The sequence below is a fragment of the Mesoplodon mirus genome (genome assembly GCF_964341445.2).
Source record: "Mesoplodon mirus genome assembly, chromosome: 14".
NCBI lineage: Eukaryota > Metazoa > Chordata > Mammalia > Artiodactyla > Ziphiidae > Mesoplodon > Mesoplodon mirus.
This window is the reverse complement of record NC_138990.1, coordinates 66,075,777-66,102,019: the sequence shown is the minus strand read 5'-3', so window position 1 is coordinate 66,102,019 and position 26,243 is coordinate 66,075,777. Positions and strand designations below refer to the sequence as shown.

Below are 26,243 nucleotides of genomic sequence, written 5' to 3'. Positions count from 1 at the left end.
TAATTTAAAGGGCTTTAAAGACAGATGGCATGGCATTCTTCATTTGAATACAATAACCAATTGAAAATAAATTAAAATTTTAAGGATGAAGCTAGATATGGGTGTTTTTGAGTTTGAAGCCTACTTTATCCCTTAATAGTGCCCTACCCTCTTTGTCTTATAGGTCTTTCTCAACCTTTTTCAGAGATGCTGTTTGAAGACTCTAGAGCTCAAAGACTTATATTTCAAACCTGAGGGTCTTTTGAGCTTGGGGACCTGAGCATTCAAGGATCTGAGGTGCAGATTGGAACCACCTTGTAATTTTAGTCTAGGAAGACTAATATAAAAGAAGAAAAATTTGGCACTTCCCTGCCCTGGGGCTGATTTGGCACTTTAATCCACCCTCCAATGTTTTAATCATTTCAACTTCAAAAATTATTCTCACACATGGTTGTATCGTAAGTGGTGAAATAGAAAGATCTCTGTAGAGAACTTTTTTTTTTTTTTTTGCTTCTCCATCACTTTCAAAATTCATTTAATTTGTTGAATTCCATTGGCTAAATATCTTCATGAGTTAAAAAAACTTCCATCTTTGGATTTTAAATCGTTCAAATACCAAAAATTGCTTATCAAAGTAAGTTGTCTAATTTCCCAATTTTTTGCTTCTTGTCACTTTTATTTTGAAAATAGGTGGATTGATACCTCTCAGAACTGGCTTATATTTATTCTTCTTGTCATCTCCATAAGCTGTTTCAAAGATTCTGAGATGAAGAATGAATAAACAAACCAAATTTTATATGTGTTATTTTAATTTAGGTTGATGTAACTTAGTTTTTCTACTAAGCATAGACTAATACTTAAGAAATGAGAAGTAGTTTCATTTTTGATAAAGATGGAATGAAAAGATTCATGATAAATAGCAGATAACACCAAGATACTTCTTACTAAATATAATTTATCTCTTATAACAGTAATATCACATTTTTATACATTTGTGAAGTTATGTGACTCTTTGTTAAAGGAAATTTGCATTCATAGAATTATGAATATTCTGAACTACTAGAACTGATCTAATCTCTTTTTTTAATTTATTTTTGCTGTGTTGGGTCTTCATTTCTGTGCGAGGGCTTTCTCTACTTGTGGCAAGCGGGGGACACTCTTCATCGCGGTGTGCGGGCCTCTCACTATCGCGGCCTCTCTCGTTGCGGAGCACAGGCTCCAGACATGCAGGCTCAGTAGTTGTGGCTCACGGGCCTAGTTGCTCTGCGGCATGTGGGATCCTCCCAGACCAGGGCTCGAACCCATGTTCCCTGCATTAGCAGGCAGATTCTCAACCACTGCGCCACCAGGGAAGCCCCTGATCTAATCTCTTTTAACACTGACCTTGAACAGTCCTAATTTCCACTATATTATTTGTACTCTGTATTTATCTAGAAATTTAGTTCAGGAGACAAAGAGGAAATAATAGTGCCTAAAAATGCATCTTTTAATAAAAAAAGGTAATGTCATTAATATAAGTGGATCTACTCCTCTTTCTGGAACCTGTTTTGTCCTTCTGTGACTTTTCTCATGAAAATCCAGCCCACAGAAATACATTTGCTCTTATTTTTCCAGAACCATATTAAATTTTGTCTTCTCTGAAAATAATTTGGGGGTATTTCAGGAGACCAAATGAATTCTCCAGTTTGGCTGACATAGAGGGTTCGTTTGTATGGACGATGTTCAAAGTTAGTTTGGTTTGAGTTTGTAAAATAAATTTAAATTAGGGAGGGGCAGGAAGGTATCGAATCAGTAAGGATGACTATTTTATTACATTTAAGATTGAAGGCGATGCAGTCTGAACAATGACTTTAAGAATGGAAATACAAAAGAAAAATTCAAGAAATCACACCTGATTGAATGGGTAGTTGTAGCTGGATTCTAGAGCTATAACATATACCTTTCTGTCATTTCCAGCATCTAGCATGGTGCTTTCTACATAGCAAATGCTTAATTAATTTTTGAGTGTATGGATGTTTTTATTCTTGAATTATACTGTTGTATTGCTTTTGCATTCTCTTTCTCCAGAGCATCCTTCTGCTATTGTCTCAGCATTGTGTTTTGTTTGTTTTTGTCCAAAATTCCAACTCCTTATTTTGAGCTAGAGTCTTTCTCTACCACCTCACTAAGCCATCTGGGTAAGCAACTCCTAAAATAATCTCACATAGGTTTTTTTGCATGTTACATTAAAAGAGATACGAATTTTTCCTCCATAATGCCCACTATTCCCTGTCTTTTGACTTATCTTTTTCATCACAACTACAGTATATACTAATTACTACACATGGAAATATCACATTGCATCTAGCTGTCATGTCTCCTTAGTCCCCTCCAATTTGGGACTATTCCTCAGTCTTTTTCCATTTTTTCTAACCATGACTTTTTAAAAGAACGCTGCCAGTTATTTTGTAGAATGTCCCTCACTTGGAGTTTCTTGGATGTTTTCTTATGATTGAGGCTATGCATTTTTGGCAAAATAATATAGAAATGATGCTGTGCCCTTCTCAGTACATCATATTTGGAGGACCCGAATTCCATGTCTCCTTACTGGTGGCATTAATCTTGATCACTTTGTTATGGTGCTATCTCCTGGGTTTCTCTGATGATTAATAAATTCTTAAAGTCTAAGGACTAGCAGGTTATATCCATGTCTTCCCTGTAAAATATGGAGAACTTTGGGCTATGTTATTCGAGAAAATTGTGGGATTTGATACTGACTCAAAAAGAGTCATCATTACCTGGTTGAAGAGTCTCATGACTGTTCATCACACTTGTGCCTCACACAGACATATAATGAAATGGAGAATGGTAATTTAGGCAATCTATCCTCTTATCTGAGTTTCTGTATTGGACTAGTAAAATTATTTGGCTTACGTAGAAATGGATATAGGCATGGAATTTGTTGTACTCAAATGAGAATCAGGAACCTTAAGTTATTTATCATTGTATCACTAGTCCTGACTTAGTTCAATCATAAACCAATGCTCTTATTAATGATTAATAAATGAATAAAAGCACCTAAGTCTGATGAGGATAATAAGAATTAAAGCAAGACCCCTTTCTTCAGGATACATACTTCTAAAGATGGAAATTTTGATAAAAGACAACTCTGACAGTTTATATAATATTTTGCAAGTTAAAAACAAGTTCTGTAGATGATAAAGGGAGGGAATTCACCTTGGCTGGAATGATAGTGGGAAGCAGGACTGAAAAGAAAACGAGGTACAGCAGAGAAGCATAAATTGGCAAAAGTAAAAGTCACTTTGGGAGAAGAATGTGTATTCCACCACGTGTGCAGGCCTAGGTGATAGAGTTAGAGCTTAGTTTGAAATGACTTCTGAATCAGAAACTTGTATTCTCTCCAGTTTTAGTCCAAAATTTACTAGTAAATAGTTCTAATTGGGGCCTAGTCAGTTGGAGAATGACTTAAATATAGCAGATAGACAGGGAGATGGTAAATGAGAGGAACTAAGATTAGAAAACAAAGGCAAAACTTCTAGTTTTAGCCTAAAATTAATTTGAATTGTATTGTTTATCTGGTGGCCTCAGAATAGTTCAAAATAACCACAGGCACTTTTGGTTTTTTTTTAAACAAATTTATTTAATTAATTAATTAATTTATTTTTGGCTGCGTTGGGTCTTCATTGCTAAGCACGGGCTTTCTCTAGTTGCAGTGAGCGGGGGCGACTCTTCATTGCGGTGCATGGGCTTCTCATCGCGGAGGCTTCTCTTGTTGTGGAGCACGGGCTCTAGGCGCGTCAGCTTCAGTAGTTGTGGCACACAGGCTCAGTAGTTGTGGCTCGTGGGCTCTAGAGCACAGGCTCAGTCGTTGTGGCGCACGGGCTTAGTTGCTCCACAGCATGTGGGATCTTCCCGGACCAGGGATCGAACGCGTGTCCCCTGCATTGGCAGGCGGATTCTTAACCACTGCGCCACCAGGGAAGCCCCCATGTGCAGTTTTGTGTTCAGGATTGAATTCCACTACTAAAGGCAGGAAATGGTGTCACTGCCAAAAAGTTATAAGGCCTTTGTGATGTGGAATAAAAGTGATTATGGTATTAATAATAAAAATTTGGCTTCTGCATCTCTGTTCAGCAATTTGGAAGCCTACGAACGAACTGAGATGGCTTCTGAGGCAGGGTGCTTGCAGAAAAGCTTTGCAAAAGCCCCACCCCTCTGAAAGATTCAGGCTAGACTCTGAAAATGTCAGAATGTGAACGAATCATTTCTGCTAAGTGCCATTTCAGAATCTTTGAGTCTCCTGAAACCAGACCAAGGAAACATCATTAGAAAAACCACTAGAGATGATTGAAATGAGACCTTGATTTGTGAATTTTAGCTTATTTTTCTAAACAAGAAGCAGTCATTTGATCTTAGCTCTTCATTGTACAGTGGAAAAGCACTAGGAATAGAGTTGGGTGCAGCCCCCAACCATCTGTGTGACATTGAAGAACCACTTGATTCTTCTGGGCCTCCATTTTGTCATTTTTAAAAGGAAAGTTTCCCTTAGTCTTCTCCAAGAGCATTTCAGCATTAAGTCTATGTTTATGTCAGTTGTTTTTAACTTAAGAACTTTTTTACACCATAATTCTAGTAAATTCTCGACTCTGAAAACCTGATGAAAACCATTTTAACAATTAATTTATGAAAAAAGTAAATTAAAGGCCATCACTAGGCAATTGCAACCCTTACTTACTAGATAATAATTTAAAGAATTTATTAGGAACTTACACAGCTTATATGTTCTTTAAAATAAGATTTTTCCTAAAGTACCAGAAGGTATGATTTCTTATCTCTCCATCCCTGCTGCCTATAGCCCTAATGCAAATTGATTACTGAATTACTTGCCAGAGACTTTTTAATAAAATTCACTTACTGCTTGAGGGAGTCTAGTTTCAGAAGGGAAGACATAAGCATTTGATGTTCTTGGGGTTATTTGTTGTGGGATTGCTTTGCTTGGTTTTATTTTTAACTCTAGATCATTTTGCTATCTTTATGAATTATTTTCTAAGCTGATTGGCAGAAGGTCTACCATTTACTTGTTTTTCTTCTCAGCCAGATAACTTAGATTCCAAGAGCTTTTTTAAAGGTTCCAAGACTTTGAATTTGATCTTGGAACAAGCTTGTCTCACTGGGCAGCTCAAACTATTGAACTGAATTCTTCCTGGAGGGAGTATTTTCTAAATAACATGTTTAGAGAGGGAAATAATGAGTAGTATTGCAAAGAAACCACTAAGTGAAGTATTACTTCTTGCATAGATTTACTAAGATATTATTCACTGAAAATTATCTCAAAATATTTAAACACTTATATGACTTTGATCTGAAAAGATAACATAGATATAATTGTTCTTGCTTATCATTTTTTCTGTTCTTTTTATGTTACCATTAATCAGTGCCTTTAAAATCGTCATCTTTTCAAAGATTTTTTAAAAAAATCCAAAATAGGGCTTCCCTGGTGGCGCAGTGGTTGGGAGTCTGCCTGCCAATGCAGGGCACGCGGGTTCGTGCCCCGGTCCGGGAGGATCCCACGTGCCGCGGAGCGGCTGGGCCCGTGCGCCATGGCTGCTGGGCCTGCGCGTCCGGAGCCTGTGCTCCGCAACGGGAGAGGCCACGGCAGTGAGAGGCCCGCGTACCGCAAATAAATAAATAAATAAATAAATAAATAAATAAATAAATAAATAAAAAATCCAAAATAGATGGTGACATGGCTGAATACCATTTATCTGATATCTCTCATAAACCCATCTTGCCCTGATATTTATCTTTAATCCTACCTGTTTGGGAAAAAGGGTTGTGTGTTTCCAGTTTTATATTCCTAGTTCCTTTCACATATTAGACAACCAAGAGATAGATCAACTTAGGAATGTTTCTTATTTCAATTAATTTCCTTATAAGACAGAAAAAGAGAATGACTTATCCAAATGACTACAATTGACATCAGTGATTAATTACATAAAATCTCAACTTTGTACACCAGTGGACATCATTCTTTTCTCATTTATGTGAATACTGCCTTTTTGACAGTCTGTGCAGCTATTTGTGACATCCCTGAACAAATGTCTAGAGTATGGAAACAGTAGGTCAGCCATGAATCTACTTGAGAATTACTTTAGTTATTAAAGAAGAGCGCACTTGTTTTCCAAAGATTGAATACTTTTATCTATGTATCATATTCTTTCCATAAATGTCAAAATATGGAAATGTCAAATACCGAAATGAAAAATACACATGATACATTTATACATATATTATTCCTGCCAAGATCTCTGGAATATAGAATTTTTATTACAGAAAATATAGAGTATAGAAAAATTCATAATATTTATTTAAAAAGGCTTTTATTAGAGAAAAGTTTTGGGCCAATAGGCAAAGGGAAAATTTCCCTACTTTGTCATTGAAGTGCACAGTTACTAATGAAATTATCTTTAAGAGAAATGATTGCTAATTTTATAGTAATCATAATAGTTTTTTTGCTATTCCATTTTCTTGAGTTTTATCTTGATTAGCATTTCTTAGTGAATAAGCACACACCATTTTTCCTTTTAAAATTCTGTCTTGACTGGACCAGAGGTAAATCTCATATGGGCTGGCTTAGTGGAGATGACTCCTCTGCTTTCATGATTCCCAGGTCTACTGTGGAGTCTGAGTGGTTCAGGCTTGTTTGATCCCATTCAAAGTTTGAGAGATATTAGTTTTTAATGCCTAGTGAGTCCTCATGGACCCTGAGAGTCTTACTTCTGATTTGCACAGAGTTCAAGAATCTATGAAAAAACTTGAACCAAGTTCATGATGAGTTTTTAATGGAGCCGTGTGTGTGCAGTGACTCTGTACAGTGACACTCTCAGGAAATTCCAATGCATGGTAACAGGGTGCTCACAATTTTGTCAGTTTGCATTCAATTTAGTAAATATTCAACAAACTGTTTTTTTGATTTGTTTTTGTTTTTGTTTTTTTTGCGGTACTTGGGCCTCTCACTGTTGTGGCCTCTCTCGTTGCGGAGCACAGGCTCCAGACACACAAGCTCAGCGGCCATAGCTCACGGGCTTAGTTGCTCCGTGGCATGTGGGATCCTCCCGGACTGGGGCACGAACCCGTGTCCCCTGCATCGGCAGGCGGACTCTCAACCACTGTGCCACCAGGGAAGCCCTACAACAAACTGTTTTTTAAAAAATTCAATAAATTTCCTTAATTCCTGAGTCTAGGGTTCTGATGGACCGTGTAATATGCCATATATGAAAAACCTCCCAATGCTCCTTCTATCTTGAATGTCATCATGAGCTACTTACTTTTTTAAGGCTTTCATTCTTTGGGAATTACCTAAACTCTTCTTGACTTTCTTTTCTTTGGTCTGATCCAGTCTATGGGGCCAGTATCTAATCCATTTCAGTGACAGGCCATGTTTCTTGCCCTGTTTCTTTTATTTCTCAAAGATGTATGGGTAAAAACTCTCTTTCTCAAAGATGTATGGGTAAAAACCTTGTCTTATTTTCTAGTCTCTTTAGCTAGGTGTAATGCTTTTGTCATTTCTACCAAGTTTGCATCTTCCATCAGGAGTCTCAAGTTGTGATATACGGTCTTTATTTTCCTTTCTTTCCTAGCATTTTTTCACCCTTAGATCTGTAGCATTGAGGGCTGTCTCTTATTCTCAATATAAGTAATTGGTGTTATTACTTTTTAGATTTCGAGTTGATTACATATTATAGGTAGGAACTCCTATTACTCTGATTCCATTGATCTCTCCTAATGCCAACCTTCCTGAATTTTTATTGCTCTTATATGAAATTTTAGGAATTAAGAATCTATAGCGCTCACGAAATAATTCTTTGTGATCCTGCAAAGAATTTACAGCAACGTAGACAGACAATGAACTCTTAGTGCTTTGGAATACAAGTAAGATTGTTCAGATTTATTAGTTTATTTGTTTTACTAGTTTTAGACCTAAAACTTTTTTATTTCATACAAGGTGGCCTTCTTGTTTTTGCTTTTTGTGAACTTTACTAAGAAGAATGCCTCCATATAGGTAGGAATTATTCAGGAAATTGAAATTTAGCAACAGCCTCTTGACAAGGTTGTAGGAGAAATAAAAATTCCCCTTGTTTATAAATATTTTACTTTAAATTTCCATCTGACTGCCTGGCACAGTTTCAGTGGAAAAAAGTGTTATATCCCTGTTACATTTAATAAAATCATAATGGCCTAAATATTTCATGTTGGCTACATGATGACACTGGAAGAATTATAGGGTTTCAGAAAAGGACCTTTTATTCATATATGTATGTTATGAGTTAGAAGCTAATCTATTCGGAAGTGAATTATATTATTTTTTCACGTACCAAGGATTCAGAGCAACCAATAATCAAGCAGACCTGTACATGCTGATTGTTTTTTGTTTTCAAAAAGGTTCAACCCATTTGAGGGAATAGATTAGCTTTTGCAGAAGCAAGTGTGGCTTAAGTAGACACCTTTAGGGAAAAGATGGTAGGCAAGAAAAAGAAGGAGGGGAGCGAGCCCTTTATGTAAATAGATATTAAGTAAAAATCTAAAAATACATTTATTATAACATCACAGGCAGTTCGAACATTAGAAGTAAGAGCCCATGTATAATACTTACAAACATTTACTGCAGTGTAAAGAATGTTGACACTGCTAAATTTGCATCTGATGAAGCCAGCTTTGTTAATGAATTTGGAGGGAGTAATATAGACTTGATGCACAGCTTAAATGTAAATATTGTTGAAAACCACTTTAAGTTTGAGTCATCCATACATTTAGTGATATGTTGGATGTCAAGATTAATTTGCAATAAATCCATTAGTAGTCATGGCACTGATGTGTTAGTGCTTGCCATATAGAAACATGCATAAATAATAAAGCTGCCACATTCTTCCACATTCCTTTCCATGCTGATAAAATGCTTGGAACTATGATTAAGATGTACAAATAAAGTAAAACATGTTTCCATAAAAATAAAATTTAAAAAATGAAGCTAGATGACAGATCATCTTGTGTAGACTTACCCCTTTATTTAACAAAGTGAATTTTTTGTATCATGTTATAAATCTTACCATACTAGATGTTTTATGGCAACAAACTAATATTCTTTTTCTAATAAAAGCTCCCATGTGACGCAATCTAATATCCTTCCCGGGCTTCCCTGGTGGCGCAGTTCTTAAGAATCCGCCTGCCAGTGCAGGGGACAAGGGTTCAAGCCCTGGTCTGGGAAGTTCCCACATGCCACGGAGCAACGAAGCCTGTGTGCCACAACTACTGAGCCTGCGTGCCACAACTACTGAGCCTGCGCTCTAGAACCCGCGAGCCACAGCTACGGATGCCCGCGTGCCTAGAGCCCGTGCTCCGCAACAAGAGAAGCCACTGCAGTGAGAAGCCCACGCACTGCAACGAGGAGTAGCTCCCGCTCGCCCCAACTAGAGAAAGCACGCACGCAGCAAGGAAGACCCAACGCAGCCAAAAATAAATTTAAAAAAAAATATATATATATATATATATCCTTCCCAATGTCAACTATTAGTGAATGTAAATAATAATAGAATGGGTTTATGTGACAAAAGTGCTAATCCAAGGAATGAAATACTGAAAAGATTAATAAAAATCGGGATGTAGGAAAGCCATTTCTTAAAAGGCATTTGGTTTGAACACAACTTTGAAATGAATCAAACTTTTCTAAAGGCTCTTATATTAAAATAAAACAACAATGTTGCAATGTTAGTTATTTTCTGTTGTTAACACACACATACACACATCACCCATTCTCTTTAAAATGTATTAGGTTGGCCAAAAAGTTTGCTTTTCCATAGTATAGCTCCAAATTTATCTATGTGTACTTAGATACAACATACATGCAAAAAGTATATAAATTATAAGTGTACAGCTAGATAAATTTTCACAACATGAACACAGCCATATAACTCCCACCCAGATTAAAAAAAAAAAGAGTATGTTACCAGTATCCAGAAGCACCCCACTATGTTCCCTCCCAAGCATTATTCCTTCCTCTTGGAAAATAGCGTCAGGGTGGGAGGGAGGAATGGGGAGTGACTGCCTAACAACAATAGTCAATGTCATGTAACTAGAAAATGGTACAGTTGGAATTTGAACCCTGGTCTGTCTGAGTCCAGAGCTTACATTCTTAATTACTTAGCTATTCTGCTGCAGTAAGTACATAATTTTCTTTGTTCAGAATGATGCATGTTAAATGAAGTAGATTTTGACACTTTAGTCATCTGATCTACTACATTTTATTGTGGGAGTATTCTCATATTGTTAAGGTCACCAAAATAGAATATATTGTAATTTTCTATCTCGATGGAAGGAGGGCTTTAAGAACGTAGATTTTTAGAGCTTGATGCAAAATGTTTTGTTTTTTTTTAAAGCCAAGATGCTTACAGAGGTAGGTTAAGAGAGCTGTGTTGGGAGCTGGACATCTAATTCTCTCGCTTATTACGGAATTGTGCTAATGTGTACAATACAATGCTCTATTGTGCATACAACGAAGAAAGAAGAGAGACTGATTTTCAGATATATCTGAAGAAAAAGGACACTAGGAATAATTGCATTGTTTGGCACATGGTGTTACGCTTGTTTTTGCTTGGTTTTGGCAAAACCTGAAGAATAAAGTCATTGTAAGGCAGACAGAGTAGGTACTGGCATGCTAGTTGCCAAGTCTTAACACTTATTGGAAAGGTTGAAATAGAGATGAAATCAAATCTTGAGTAACAGTATTTGTATTGTGACATTTATCTTACTGAAAATATAAACCTCTAAATTATTATCCTCAGCAACAGGAAACTTGCATAGTTCCACAAGTTTGGGAAGTGTACCCTAAACTAAATGTTAATCAACATATATTAAATGTTCTGTCATTTCACATTTACATGTTATTTTTAAATTTTTTTAAAAGCATTGTGAGGTGAAAGGACAGTATATGATCATGAGGTGCAAATGTCACTTTATGGTTATGAGACATTCGAATATGATAACAGTTGGCCTTGATAAATTCAGACTGACATACCCAATTAACTTTTTCTTGACTGTCTTGTTATGATAACAGAAGCATTATGTAATAAAAAAAAATACAGGGCTTCCCTGGTGGTGCAGTGGTTGAGAGTCTGCCTGCCGGTGCAGGGGATGGGTTCATGCCCTGGTCAGGGAGGATCCCACGTGCCGCGGAGCGGCTGGGCCCATGAGCCATGGCTGCTGAGCCTGCGCGTCCGGAGCCTGTGCTCCGTAACGGGAAAGGCCACAACAGTGAGAGGCCCACGTACCACAAAAAAAAAATACAGTAGTTGAATCTGGATACTAGATTTCCTACCAGCTCTTCCAAGTTTGCAACTTTAGTTAACAAGTTAATCCTTTTGACTAGATTTCCTGAAATGTGACGTGGGAGTAATGCTTGCCCTATTTTCCATACAGAAGTAGAGAGGAAATGAAAAAAATTATTGTGAAAGTGATTTTTAATGTTAAAAATTATCATGTAATATATGATATTGTTGCCTTACAACACTACCTTACTCTGGTGATTCTGAAAAACATCTGAGTTCTTAGATTTGTTTTATATTGTTAAGTAGCATCTCTACTTGAATATTTTTCTTAATTCAATTCACATGAAATATATAATCATTAGAGGATAAAGTTAATTAAAAGGAGAAAAATAAAATCAATCAAGTACTAATACTCAGAGGTCGCCACCACATCCTCCTTTTAGAGAAATCTTTACTTTTATATGTTCTTGTCCTGTTTTTTAATCAATGTAGGCTTTTCTGAAACATTTAATACTTAATTATTTGCAAAAATTACCAAGAGGAAGATTTACCAAATAGTGCTTGCTTGTTAATATTGTGGTGAACAAGCTTCTGATGTTGTAGAACATAAATGGTTGTAGAAGGCTCTGGCATTTCTGATACAAAAATATGTATATTCTGAATTTTCTTTGCTTGCACACTGATTAGTACCTATCAAATATAACTTACCTATTCTCGCATGAGAGAGAAACTGCTTTCATGCATTAGTATTCAAGAAAATGACTAACCTCTCTACCACTTCATTTTTAACAAGATTCTGATTTATCACTTTTATATCAATATTATCTTGACATGTTTCTTGGGTCAGGTCTACATACCAAGGCCTATATAACCAGTCAGGCACATTAAGCATATTGCAGAGTTCTTTGGAGTTTCTCAAGGGCCTATGGAAATGTTTCAGACAGAATAAAAAGAATGATCGGCCCCAAAATATAAAAAGAGAGAAAAAATGATATCATAAGCTATTTAACTAAATATACAAGAATGTGACATTGCCAACATCATTTAATTGGTAAATTTGGTTCATAGAAATTTAATGTGTAGATATCTTGAAAACATACTGCTGTACACTCAACTTTTACTTATAACCCTTACTCTTGGTAGAAGCTATATTTCCGTACACACAAGATGCTTTGTGGCCTAAATTTTAGTATTTAGTTTTATTGCTTTCCTTACCATGTTGGCACATAGTAGGTACACAATAGATATGTATTGGCATCCTATGTTATTGGAAGGCTACACTCCTATAAATTGTACCTTAAGGTCTATTCCTGAGATAACTAAATAAATATTTCTCTGGTCCCCTTTAGTATGGAGGGAGATTCATTCTCCTTTATATATATCGTTGCATGTCTCTTCCAAATATTCTTACTCAAAGAATTAATCTTATTGCATTAAATGAGGTAGATGCCAGTGGTGCAATGAAATAGGGCTTTAACACATTGGATGCTTAGGAAATTTGTTTGAAACAAAACTCTTTTTAGAGTAAGATAGATAATTTACTGACATCACCATCATAAAGTAAAATTTGAACATTTACCAAATGAGGCTATGACATTATTCTTATTGCTGTAAGACTAGCATTTGCTTTGGGAAAAAAATGGGTCTTTTTATGGAGCTGGATAGTTTGACAACTAGTAGATGTTGCTTATTAAATAAGACTTGACTTCTATAGATGGGATCTATTATCTTTATTTTCTTGACATGCCTGTTGGGTCTTATGGCTGTTCATCCATTAGTTATGATGTGTCATATGTGAATAGGCCCTCTCCCCATAAAAGTGGATTCATAGCATACTTCTTGCAATTTCCTTCCCTGTGCTGTATGACCCTGCCACATCTATATGCAGCTCTTGTTTCAAAAACAAGTTGATGTATGTTTCTGCTCCTTTTGAAGCATCCAAAGTCAATGTTTCCTACTAAACTTTTTTTTTTAAACTGGAAGAAAGAAATAAAGCCCCATTACATTGCATGCTTGTCCAACTCAGTGGAAAAAGCAGTAATCTCCCGTTTGTTCTGAAACACCTGCTGGTAGATTTAATGAGTGTATTAAAAATGGAGCTGCCTTGATATTTCTTTTTAAAAAAACTCTGTTCTCTTTCTTGAGCATGTTTGATTAAAATCTGTTATTTGCTTATTTGCTTCACCATAGGTTTTTGTTTTTGCTCTTATTATTTTATTTATTTATGACTCCCATGGTATAAATTTAATACTTGACTGATATGTCAACATAACAAACATAGGAAAGTGTGCCCTTGATGTATTTGGACTAATTGGTTTTGGTTTTTGTTTTCCAGCTGGCACAACGTATATCTTTAGCAAAGGTGGTGGACAAATCACGTATAAGTGGCCTCCTAATGACCGGCCAAGTACACGAGCAGACAGACTGGCCATAGGGTTTAGCACTGTTCAGAAAGAAGCTGTATTGGTGCGAGTGGACAGTTCTTCTGGCCTGGGAGACTACCTAGAGCTGCATATAGTAAGTACTTCTAAAGTAAGGTTCAGCTTTTAGCTTTTACTGTTAGCTTTTTGTAAATAATGTATAATTCTGCTTTTTGGACGTTTCCCCCAGCAAAAAATATACAGAAAATATAAATATACTCTAGAGGTAATAAGACCTTATAGCTATTACTCTTGTTAAAAATGTTCTTGACAATAGATTTTTTTTCTTTTTAAGTGTGAATTCCTCTCAATTCTCTGCTCACAAAGAATTATTCTTGGTGTGTTTAGGCAGTCTTGCCAAATTAATAAAAAACATTGTGGTCCAGTAGATACTATTCCATCTGGCTGGAAGCAGGAGGTTGTAATACTGGTGACAGCAGATCTGGATCCAGTGTCCTTACTTCTTTTCTCACCTGAGAAAAGAATTGTCTAAAGTCACATGCAATGGACAGGAGAAAAGGAATCTTTAAAGGTATTTGGGGATATGAAAGAAAAAGACAAAAAGATTACTTCTGTGCCATCTTATACTCATTTTGATATATACACATCAAGAAAATACAATGGATTCTTGCCATTTATATCCTGGGACCATGCCTTTTTCTCTAAGTTCTAAGCCTCCAACAAGAATTTAGTTAGCTTTTAGTTAATGTCAAATAATAATTCATGAATGAAAAGCTTTCTTTACCTTTTAAAGTTGTCATAACTGACCATAGCTTGGGGAATCTTCCTTATATCTCTGCTTTCAAAGAGTTACTAATTTGTGTGGTTGCAATTCTTTAACTTCTCATTTACTCACAATATTTGCAAAGAATTATACAGTCTTTCATTGTCAAGAGATATTAATATTTTATTGATATATCAAAATAACAACCATAGGAAAGTGTCATATATTCAAAAAACTCTAAAGCGTTCTTATCATCATAGTTCTTGGTCTAAACTCTATCTTCTGGAAGGTCCAGAAGCATATCAACCTCTTCTTCTGCCTTTCTATTCTTGAGGTATAGTTTATCTCTTCTGCCTTATGTGATCGCATAAGTTTGTTTTGTTTTGCTTTTGTTTATCCTTGCAAGTTCTCCCTTTACCTGCACCCATGCCTCAGAAGACCTTTGATTAGGTCAACATGTTCTTTCCTGTTAGAAACTGGCCTTCAGGCTCTCATTGTAAAATGATTAGGAAAACCACCAAACACCAAAATACATTATCACAAACTTGCAGTGTCTTAATTCTCAAAGTTTTATTCATTTATTTTCTTAATCTTAGTTTTCTGTTAGGTTTCTAGAATTTCCAGTAAACTCAGTAAGGTTTACAACTGACCACAAGAGCTGAATTCATTGCTAACCTTGGAAAACAAAAACAAAAACAAAAACAAAAACCCCAAAACACCTCAGCACAACCATTACTGAACCATCATAAATTTTAAATTCAAAATGCAGTTGTCAAAATGGGAAACATTGGAAAGTATTTTTAGCTGCCTTTGGCAAATATCTAACCATCAGAATTGAAGGCATCTGGATTTTTATGGCATCATAAATAAGTGATCAGCTGAGATAACTTATGCAGTAAGGAATCTTGCTGTTTAGAGTAATCTCAACTTTCCAAATGTATCTGCTCCATTCTGATTTAAGAGCCTTGGTACTTCAATCAATCAATCAATCAATCAATCAGTAAGTAAGTAAGTAAGTAAATAAGTAAGTAAGTAAGTAAGTAAGTAAGAAAACAAGAGCTTTTCCTCCTGAAAGAAATTACTTATTAATCCATAACCAATTACACATTTACCCTGAGAAGAGGTTCTGTAATGATCACTTGCAAATCATAAGGGGCCATGTTATTGAATTACTCAAACCACTGTTTGTTTTATGGTCAAAAGGTTTTAGTCTACAGGAATGGGTATTTCTTTCCAATTCTGATCAACTGTGCCTTAGAGTCCTTGTATATGTAAAGGAACTTGTCCCTAAAAACCCAGCCCAGTATCTTGCAAAGCTTCTTTACTGGCCAGAGATTTCTGATAGATGTTCTGTGAGGCCCTCCTTCTTTCTGATTCTCCTCTCTTGGTCTTGGCTGGCCATTCACTCTGGATTCAGTTTTTGTTTCTAACACCCTTCCTCTTGGATTAGCTGACTTCAAACTCTTTCTTAATCCTAGCCTGTCCTTGACTAGGAAATTGAAGATGGATGTTGGTTCCCTGGGCTTACCAAACACCATTTGTAGTCAGCCCTACTAACTCCTATATCAACTACTAGGACCCAGTCTTAGTCCAAATCTGGCCAACTAAAACTTTCCATTTCCCCCCTTTTTCTCTCATTGCCTACAAGCAGTGATCAGCCATACTGACTCAGCAAGTTGCTTACATGAAGGTAAGCCACTTTTTTCCATGTTTCCACATTGCAAACAAAAGTAAGCCAGTGGTTTTTTTTTACTTCTAAAGTTTACCTTTAACTCTTTCCCATAATGTTGGGTACATGGAAGAGGAAGAGAAGGAGGAGTTAGGTATTAAAAAAGGGAAGAGAGAGAGCTTGAGAAAAAGGGAGAGAGGGAGAGAGAAAGGGATGGAGGGAGGGAAGAAGGAAGTAAAGGGATGGAAAATGAAGTGGGTGGGGACCAAAGCTGATACCCGTGGCTGATAGAAGCAGAAGTATTCTTAGTAATGATTCTTAGATTTGGGACGTTCAAAGCCTATTTTATCAAATGGTTTACATACCTTTGAGTATATCATGATTTTCCCCAAATCATTTCTTCTGCTTCTTTCAGAATTGGAAATATAAGAGGAAAACAATTGTAGAAAGATTATTACTACTGTCTGATTTTAGTTTTTAAATATAACTGACTTAAAAATTAACCTGATGATATCACAGATATGTTTAATCTGTAAAAGTTAGAAATTTTGGTTATCTATTAAACTTCCAAGAAAATTTCTATAAACCTTCAAGCTCAGCCAAGTATAAACTATGCTCTGATCTTATTTAAAAGCTATATTTATATCCTTAATTAATTAACCAATAAGCTGGAAAGTCAGTTGCACACATTAAAAGGTGCTCCAGTCTTGCTGAATTGTGTAATGCCACTTTAGTTCAATAACTTTTAAAATCTGATTGGCATATAATTTCAGTGAGGATGTGAATATTTGACATTATTATCCTATTTTTTCAAATGATCATGTTTGATTTTACTTAAAAATATAATCGTATTTAAATTTTGATTAACTATACTCTTAAAAATATAACTTGGAATAAAATGATTTTTTACTTAAGTGGCCTAGTCTTTACAGATGGATTTTTTGCCATGTTAATATTAATGGTACCACTGTTAACCTCAAAACCATATGATATTGCTATTGAAATGTACAAGGTTTTAGAAGGGGCTGAAGGGAAGATTAAGACATGAAGTGAGGGGCGATTAATTAACACAGTGCCTAGAATACAAGTGCTCAGAAATGTTTTCTGAAATAATAAAAGAATTCATGAATTATATATTGAAAATATTGTGGCTTGGGTTGAGTATAGACTCTCAGATTTTCAGTAGTCAAAGTGAAGTCGAGGTGCAGTTTAGTTTCTACATAACTGAAGAAAGTCATCCATCTTCTTGTTTACAATATAGAAAAAGTGTAGCACTCTATACGTACCGGCTGTATTATTGAAAAGTTACATATTTTTATTGATGTTGTTTTCTGAATCTTTAGCTAAGAATTGATTATGGTAGTTGGTTGTTTAAAGAAAGTCTGTGGTGAGAATTGTTGCTTGATGAGTGATTATCTCTCCTTAGTAATTGCCTCATTTATTGTAACTCACTTTTATCTTGAATTGTTCTCTAGTCATTTCAGACCTGTCCATTTTTTCAAATAGCGGTAAACTTTCTGATGGCATAGAATGAAATTTATAATAATGATGACTAATAAGAAAAATAATATAGTGTAGAAATGTGGCTTTTCATCATTTATGTCAGTATATGCTAGGAGCCTGTCCAGAAATATTTTCTGAGCAACTAATATGGCCCAAGCCTATGTTCAAGGTTCTGTGGATACAAAAATAAATGACCTCACCACTTAGTACTTATCTCAATAAATATTAGTTAGATAAATGAATGAAAAAGCCAGCTGGGACCCTGGTTACCAGGTAGCTTAGATTATTTATAGTAAACATACTTTGTCCCAATGTGACTAGTGTTTCTTGGTTATTTCTCCATCTTGGTATATCTCCATTTCTTCCCTTTGCAGTTTTAACTTTCTTATCTGCATAGTATTTGTAAGAATGTGGACAAATGATAGGTTTTTAAGATAGAGAATTTAAAAAGGGCTTCCCTGGTGGTGCAGTGGTTAAGAATCCGCCTGCCAATGCAGGGGACATGGGTTCAAGCCCTGGTCCGGGAAGATCCCACATGCCGTGGAGCAACTAAGTCCGTGCGCCACAACTACTGAGCCTGTGCTCTAGAGCCCATGAGCCACAACTACTGAAGCCCGCACGCCTAGAGCCCATGCTCCGCAACGAGAAGCCACTGCAGTGGGAAGCCCGTGCACCACAACGAAGAGTAGCACCCGCTCGCCTCAACTAGAGAAAGCCTGCGTGCAGCAACAAAGACCCAATGCCGCAAAAAAAAAAGAACATAAAAAAAGAGATTTGTGAACTGTAAAGTGTTCTATTATACACATTTAAATTAGTAACGATGATTATTTAATCAATATTGAATAAAATAATCTCTTAGAGGCAATAAGCAAAAAAATTAAATTCAAGTTTTTCATAATTTATGAGATACATCTAGAAATTTTACCAGCGTTGTCACTCTAGAGGAAACATCATCTCTCATAAATCAGTCTGGTAACGTTAATTGGAGATTACTTAACTCTTCTGACTTAGAAGAAAGCACTGCAAATGTGTGCTCACTCACTGCCATGAATATTAACATGTGCATTGGTTCTGACCAGAGGAAATGTGTGGAGGATGGAGGAGAGGATGAGTGGAGAGTGTTCTTTGAAATTCTTTCATCTTCGGAGCATGAAACAGCATTGCAAATTCGATCAGTGAATTGTTGTGTATATTTGCCTTAAGTATCTCTTCTTTGTAATTTCCTGGGCTGGAAGCCTTATTTTTGAAACCAAGCTCTTAATTGATTTTGATTTAGAAATACACCTTTTGATCAGCGATTTTAGTGTAGACTAGAAGCATAGTATATTTATAGTAAATATTACATGTCTCAAAATAGCTTATCGGTATTTTTGACATGTCAAATCTTTCTCATCATCTTATCTTATGCTTTATGAAGATTAAGTTTAAAAAATCTTTTAAAAGTCAATACTTGTATATTGGTGCATGTCTATATCAACAAGATAAAAACCCAATTATTCCCTCACAGGTTTTTCTAGAATTTCAGCTGCTTCATCTGAAACATTCTTTTTAACCAACAGATTTACCTATTTTAAGAATTTCACTTTGCCATGTAATATTTAAATTAAAGCCTGTAAATCATACACAGTAGATTTTTTTTTTTTTTTTTTTTTTTTTTTTGCGGTATGCGGTTCCTCTCACTGTTGTGGCCTCTCGCGTTGCGGAGCACAGGCTCCGGACGTGCAGACTCAGCAGCCATGGCTCACGGGCCCAGCTGCTCTGTGGCATGTGGGATCTTCCCGGACCGGGGTACGAACCCGCGTCCCCTGCATCGGCAGGTGGACTCTCAACCACTGCACCACCAGGGAAGCCCAACACAGTAGATATTTTATTTGGTTTTGTTTTCCTGGTTCTTACGTGAATTAGAGAACATCTGGCCTATTTGACTAGAATTTTAAAAGAAAAACTAAAATAATGTCTTTTTACCATGTGTTGTAAAATTTTTGCCCAAGCTTCTAAGGTATGAAAGATGAATGTTATCTTTGAAGAAAATGGGAGAAATGATGGTCATATTTCAGTATGCTTAAGTGCTGTCCAGATATCTTGAAACAGCCCTATTTTGGGATTCATGGGGTCAAGTGAATTAAAATAAATTCCTCCCTTCATCCTTTCCCCTTAGAAGTTAATTCAGTATCTCATTTTCTAATGAAAATTAGTATCTCATTTTCTAAGCTGGTTGTCACCTTTGAGCATAAGTAAATCTCTCTGAATTTGGTTTTAGATTTCTAGAATTATTTCCTCCTCTGAAATTCTACTGCTGTGAAATTTAATAAAAAGAACCAAAACAACTGTTTCTACCTGCACCTCCTTATTTCATGTACTTATGACTTAGATGCTTAAACAGCTGCCACACCTTCTCAGTTATCTTCCTGTCTCTATTCTGAATAGTTTCCAATCCATTTTATGTACTTATGTCAAGTTAACTTGCTAAAATGCTTCTTTGATTATTCCTCTATTATTCCTCTTTTAAAACACACTGATAGTACTAAATAGTCTAACCTCAGTAGTGTGTGTTTGCTTTAGGCTATGTTTCATCAATTTTGTTTAGCTAATCCATTAAAGAGGACTGAGAAATTTTATTTCAATTCTGAATGTTAATGGTCAGATACAAAATATTGCCTTCTCATTTGTGAAACTATATTGTGTTAACAGATGATAATCAAACCCATATAGAAGTAATAACAATAAAACCAAAACAAAATTTAAAATAAGCAAACACACTGATGCTTCCCAAGTACGTACAGGTAAAGGCACATTCTGTGACTAACAATTAATGTCCTGAACATTCTAATCTTAATTTCCCTTTTCAGTCTATATTTCCACAATTCTATTCTTATCTTTCCATGCCAGTGAGATTTATTAGTCCACTTTAAAAAAAAATGAACTTCTTATTGTCATTTCTCTGTTTCTGAATCTGTGCAGAAGGTTTCTTCTCATTCTCTCTCACTCTCTAGATTCTGCTCAGTCATCATCTTCTCTATTCAAATGTTGGGTGTTTTCAGGGTTGGGCCTGGGATCTGGTAGCGCTCTGAGCTAGCAGAAAGAAGTCTAGAGCTCAGGAATCTCTTTGGAAAAGCTGCTAAAACAATGGCCAGGGCATTATCTAGGTAGAGAAAATCTTGGACATAGATTCTCCTCCAATCTGTGATCACTGCTCTTCTTGACCTACTGTTTTGTGTTGGAACCCAAGCTATATTAACAGAATGGTTTCAGATCCATTCTAAGTTAGCCAATGATGAGTTGCCCTTTTCTTATGACAAGATGCCAAAACAAGAAAATTGGTGAATCCTTTCTGGCTACTGAGCACACCTCCATTTCTTCTGTAGCTACTATTTTTCAAAAGCATACCTTCAAGAAACATTCCTTTGGCCCATTCAACACATCATTATTGATCATCTATAATGCAGTTTGTAATGTATTAGCTACCTATTTCTGTGTAACAAATTTCCCCACAATTTAGCAACTTAAAACAGCAAACATTTGTTATCTTATATAGGCTCAGAAATCCAGGAGCAGCTGAGCTAGGGTATTAAGAGATTCCCAGGAGCAGACATGGTTAAGATCTCCCATGCTCATAATATATCTGATATCTGATACATTCATTCTTATGATCAAGACATCTACATGTCTTAGGAAGAAATGATGAGCAGCAGTGAAAGCATACACTGGCTTTAAGGTTAAGGATGCTGGCTTTTGCAGAAGTCTAAACACAATATAGATGGATGGGAAAAGAGTAATGACATTGCTTGAGGGTTAAGAACTAGTTTGGGGAATGCATACTGAATAAGGAGTCATTTTTACACTCCTTGTATTGCACCAAAAAACCCCCACTGAAAGCCATAAGCAAAATGCATGAGAGTAGTAGTTAAAAAATGCAAACAGCATAGAGAATATGTCAGTCAAAGAACAGGAAACGAGATGGAAGTAACACTATGGCATTGCAGTCCTATGAAAGCTGATGTTGCACCACTTCAGACACAAACGGTTCGTTTCAACAAAAGGAAGGAAATGACCTAGGTGAATATACTCAGGGCCACTCAAGTTAACCCTAGGCATAAATAGGCTGCATTTTAAATCAGGAGCAAAGAGCTAGAGATGATTTTTACTGGGCCTGAGAAAATTCTTCTGAAGAAAACAAGCACTTTCAGAGCTGTGAAATGCACAGGTGTTATTTTTAGGTTACTTTAGGAGGTAGTACGCTAGACCTGGGGACGCTTAGGTCACAAGACAGGAAACTGTTTAATCTCTGTCAACAAAGCACAGCCCTGGAAGAACCTACTTCTCAGGTTTCTGAGGAGACACTTTCATGGTGGTGTTCACCTTTCAAGAGAAACACTTCCTCCTGAAACTACCCCTTAGGGCCTTGCTGCCCAACAAAGAGTGGAAATACAAGACTGACAGGCCAAAAAACTCTTTGGTGAAAGATCAAAATTTAATTGATTATCAGGCGTTTTGTTCTATGAAAAAAAAGTCAATATTCCTGAAATTCTGTTCTGCATTTTAGCCAGCAAATGCAGACTGCTTACTCCCAGACACACTCCCTGACTTCCCCGCTCATCACCGACCAGCATTGCCAAAGGCATCTCCACCTGGATGTCTCACAGGCAAAACTGAATTCGTCATCTTCCAGCTACCTGCCCATCTACACAATTACAGATGAAAACTTTGACATCTTTCCCGTGCTTGCTTTTATGAAGTAATCTGTTTCTCACTAAATTCCAGAAATGTCTTTCAATCAGTACTGCCCAATAGAAATATAATGTGAGCCATGTATGTAACTTTAAGTTCTCTAGTAGTCACATTAAAAAGGAAAAAAAAAAACTCAGATGAAACTAACTTTTAATATATTTTATGTAACTCACTATATCCAAAGTATTATGTTAACATATAATCAATATACATTTTACTATGTTTTATATTATTATTTCATGCTAAATTTTGATATCTAATGTGTGTTTTACACTTATATTGCCTCTCAATTCAGAATCTAAATTTGCATCAGAAATACTGTATATTTTATAAAATTTCCCACTGGAAGCATAGATTCACATAGCTGAATCATCGTAAACATACTTAAAAGTTTTCCATAATTGAATCAACTATCAGTTTTAAATTTATATCTAACTTAATTACAATTAAATACATTTTGAAATTCAGTTCTTCAGTTCTATTAGCCACATTTCAAGTGCTTAACATAGCTTTAGAATTTATCTGCTTTCTTTGACTCCCATTATTCTTGCGTTAAGTGAATGTCCTCTTCTTGAACCGTTGCACAGACTTCAAACTGATCTCTCTGCTCACAAGGTTCTTCTCCTTTCTAATTCGACTCTGCACTGCTACCAGAACGATTGTTGTAAAGTAAAAACTTGGTTATTTCAACCTCTGGTTCTAAATGTTTCATGGCAGTGGGTCTCTCAACCTCTTTGAGTTCAGGACATATCTGACTGATAATATTCAGCCAGCTCTATCAGTAATTGTGCTCACTTAGAGGCAAAAAAGCTCCTAAGTGAACAAAAGCAGGGAGAGTGCGGCACAGAGCCTGAGACTCAACCCATCACTCCTCCTCTTCCCTCTCTGCTCTGTAAGACTGTGTCTCAACTCCTCACTTGCCCCCAAGGCTGTTCAGGGATGGGCATGAACTCCCCGTTCAGACTATCAATTTGAAGTCCCTCCATAATATTCATTAGCTATTTTTTCCCAACGTTTATTTACAGTATGGGGAGAAACTGACTTTCAGTTTTTCAGAATTGTATACATAGACACTTAGTAATTTACTTCTCCTAGACAAAGCAAAGTCAGTTGTCTGGAAAAGAATCGGCCCCAAAAACCTGTATCACTTTTCCGTAGTCCTTGTACTTTCTTCTGTTTTTGGTGGCAATTTTGTGAACTAGGCAAAATTTAGGGTTCAAATTAAAGTGTTTAAGTTACGATGGCAGATCCTTTATTTAAGATGAAAAATGTGATGCTGAGCCGCAGTGTCAGGGCGGTGACTTCCATCTATTTTGTGCACCTTTGTATTCCCAGAGTCCAGCTAGAGCCTGGGATTTAGCAAATGGGCAATAAATATTTGTTGAAATAATCTTTTGGTTCTAGAAGCTCTGCCAATTTAAACTGCCTGTGTGCATTCTGAAAATATTCAGGGGCAATAAATAGCTCAGTGCTGCTCCGGTCAAGGGCATGGTCTCCTTTAGGAGAAGTTGGTTTATATTTAACTTGTTAAGTGTGAGTTAGAGATGCAAATCTGAGCTAACTGCTAGCATGTCTCAAATTCATTATGTTGCCTCTTTATAGTTTGGTATCTCGAGGCAAGATTCTGGTGCACCATGCCTTCATTCTTTTGGAGAACCACTAGCCTACAATGCAAATAGTTCAAAAGCCAAAAACTCCTTAGCTGGACCTGCAATGAATGCAAAATCTGGGCTTAATTTCCAGCTCTATCTCCAGCTGTTCCGCACTCCAATTCAGACATAATCTCATTTTAATATATGTATTTAACAAACCTTTTTTTAACATCTTTATTGGAGTATAATTGCTTTACAATGGTGTGTTAGTTTCTGCTGTATAACAAAGTGAATCAGCTATACATATGCATATATCCCCATAACCCCTCCCTCTTGCATCTCCCTCCCACCCTCCCCATCCCACCCCTCTAGGTGGTCACAGAGCACTGAGCTGATCTCCCTGTGCTATGTGGCTGCTTCCCATTAGCTATTTTACATTTGGTAGTATATATATGTCCATGCCACTCTCTCACTTCGTCCCAGCTTCCTCTTCCCCGTGTCCTCAAGTCCATTCTCTATGTCTGCGTCTTTATTCCTGTCATGCCCCAAGGTTCTTCAGAACAAATTTTTTTTTTTTTTAATTCCATATATATGTGTTAGCATACAGTATTTGTTTTTCTCTTTCTGACTTACCTCACTCTGTATGATAGACTTTTTTAAAGCACCTTTCAAGGCACTTGCAATACAGTTGACTGAGGCGTGTCTTTTGACCTCAAGTATCTTAGAATTTAATGGATAAATTTTATTCTTATGACATATTAGTCACAGAATGTAGGCATAGGCTGATATTACAAACCTTCCTGCTGTAGAAACACAAAGGTTTTAAGTGTGACATTTATAAAAGCAACCAATAATCACATGACTGTTCTAATTTTACATTTGTTATCCATTTAATACTCATAAAAACCCTACAGTAAAAAATATTATCCTTATTTAGCTAATGAGGAAAGGAGGCACAGGTCACACAGCTAGTAAGCAAAACCAGGATTTGAACTCTGGCAGTCTGACTCCTAAGTCGATGTGCTTAACCTCTGGGCCTTATGTGTGTGGTGCAGGTAAAGGTATAGGGGGCAATCCCTCTTCTGGTTACACCCCACAACTCTGCTTGTGGTCTGTTTAATGCAGCTCTGAAAAGTCAAACAACCTCAGCTTTGAGCATACCATACATCACTTGAATTACTGAGCTTTCCAGACATCAGCTATATAAACTATTTTCTCTAGTTAAATAAGCACATAGAAAGTTATCTGGTTGACTAGTTGCCTCAAACATTTTGTATTTAGCTAGTTAGCTTTTGTAATTAGTTTGATTTGTAAATTTGGGGTGTACATAATTTTAAAGGCAGAGAACAATTTTCAAAAAATATTTGTACCAATAATGAAATGACAGTCAGCAGAGATAGACCTCCAAAGTGCCTCTGTTCACGCTCATTTCTTTCTTTGAAATATTCCTATTTCCTCTCACTCCTGCTTGCCTTCCTCTCTTTTCTAGTCTGGTGAGTTTCTATTCATCTTTAAGGCCTGGATCATATATTTCATAAATTTGTGAACCCTTCCTTGGTCCCCTAGGGAATAACTAATCATGTGCTTCTTGGTACTAACACAGCACTTTGTTCTATTTATTTATTTATTTATGGCTGCCTTGGGTCTTCATCGCTCTGCATGGGCTTTCTCTAGTTGCGCCAAGCCAGGGGAGGGTGTGTGGCGGGGGCTACTCTTTGTTGTGGTGTGCGACCTTCTCATTGCGGTGGCGTCTCTTGTTGCTCAGCACGGTCTCTAGATGCATGGGCTTCAGTAGTTGCAGCATGTGGCCTCAGTAGTTGTGCCTTGTGGGCTCTAGAGGGCAGCCTCAGTAGTTGTGGCACGTGGGCTTAGTTGCTCTGCGACGTGTGGGATCTTCATGGACCAGGGCTCGAACCCGTGTCCCCTGCATTGGCAGGCGGATTCTTAACCACTGTACCACCAGGGAAGTCCTAGCACTTTGTTCTTAATTCTATTATATTACTTACCATAGTCATGGTTATTTCCTTATGTGTCCTTTCAGCACATTAAATTGTGAACTCATCAAGGTCAGTTACCATGTACTATGTATCTTTACATCTCTGTATTTTCAGACAGTAGCACAGTGCTCATGAATACATAGTAATAATATTTATTGATGAAGGAATGCAGGCATGAGTGAATGGAGCCTTCCTTTTTGGCTTGTGGCCTCCCTTCCCCTCTTGCTGGTAAATTTCCACTGTGGTACAAGAACTCACATGAGGAGTGCTCTCCTTGGAGCCCAGTATGAGGGAGACTCCCAAAGGGTAT

General features: G+C 36.6%; 1 protein-coding gene across 37 annotated transcripts in view; it reads left to right on the top strand.

Moving 5' to 3' along the window:
* The window catches only part of NRXN1 (neurexin 1), a gene marked incomplete at both ends in the record, with an annotated part of 1,125,847 nt that overhangs the window by 792,969 nt on the left and 306,635 nt on the right, over nucleotides 1–26,243 (top strand). For all 37 annotated transcript variants that reach the window (XM_082643223.1, XM_082643222.1, XM_082643212.1 and 34 more), the window contains one exon: nucleotides 13,636–13,817. In XM_082643223.1, coding sequence (XP_082499349.1) covers nucleotides 13,636–13,817 — 182 coding nt within the window. The remainder of the gene's footprint in view (nucleotides 1–13,635; nucleotides 13,818–26,243) is intronic.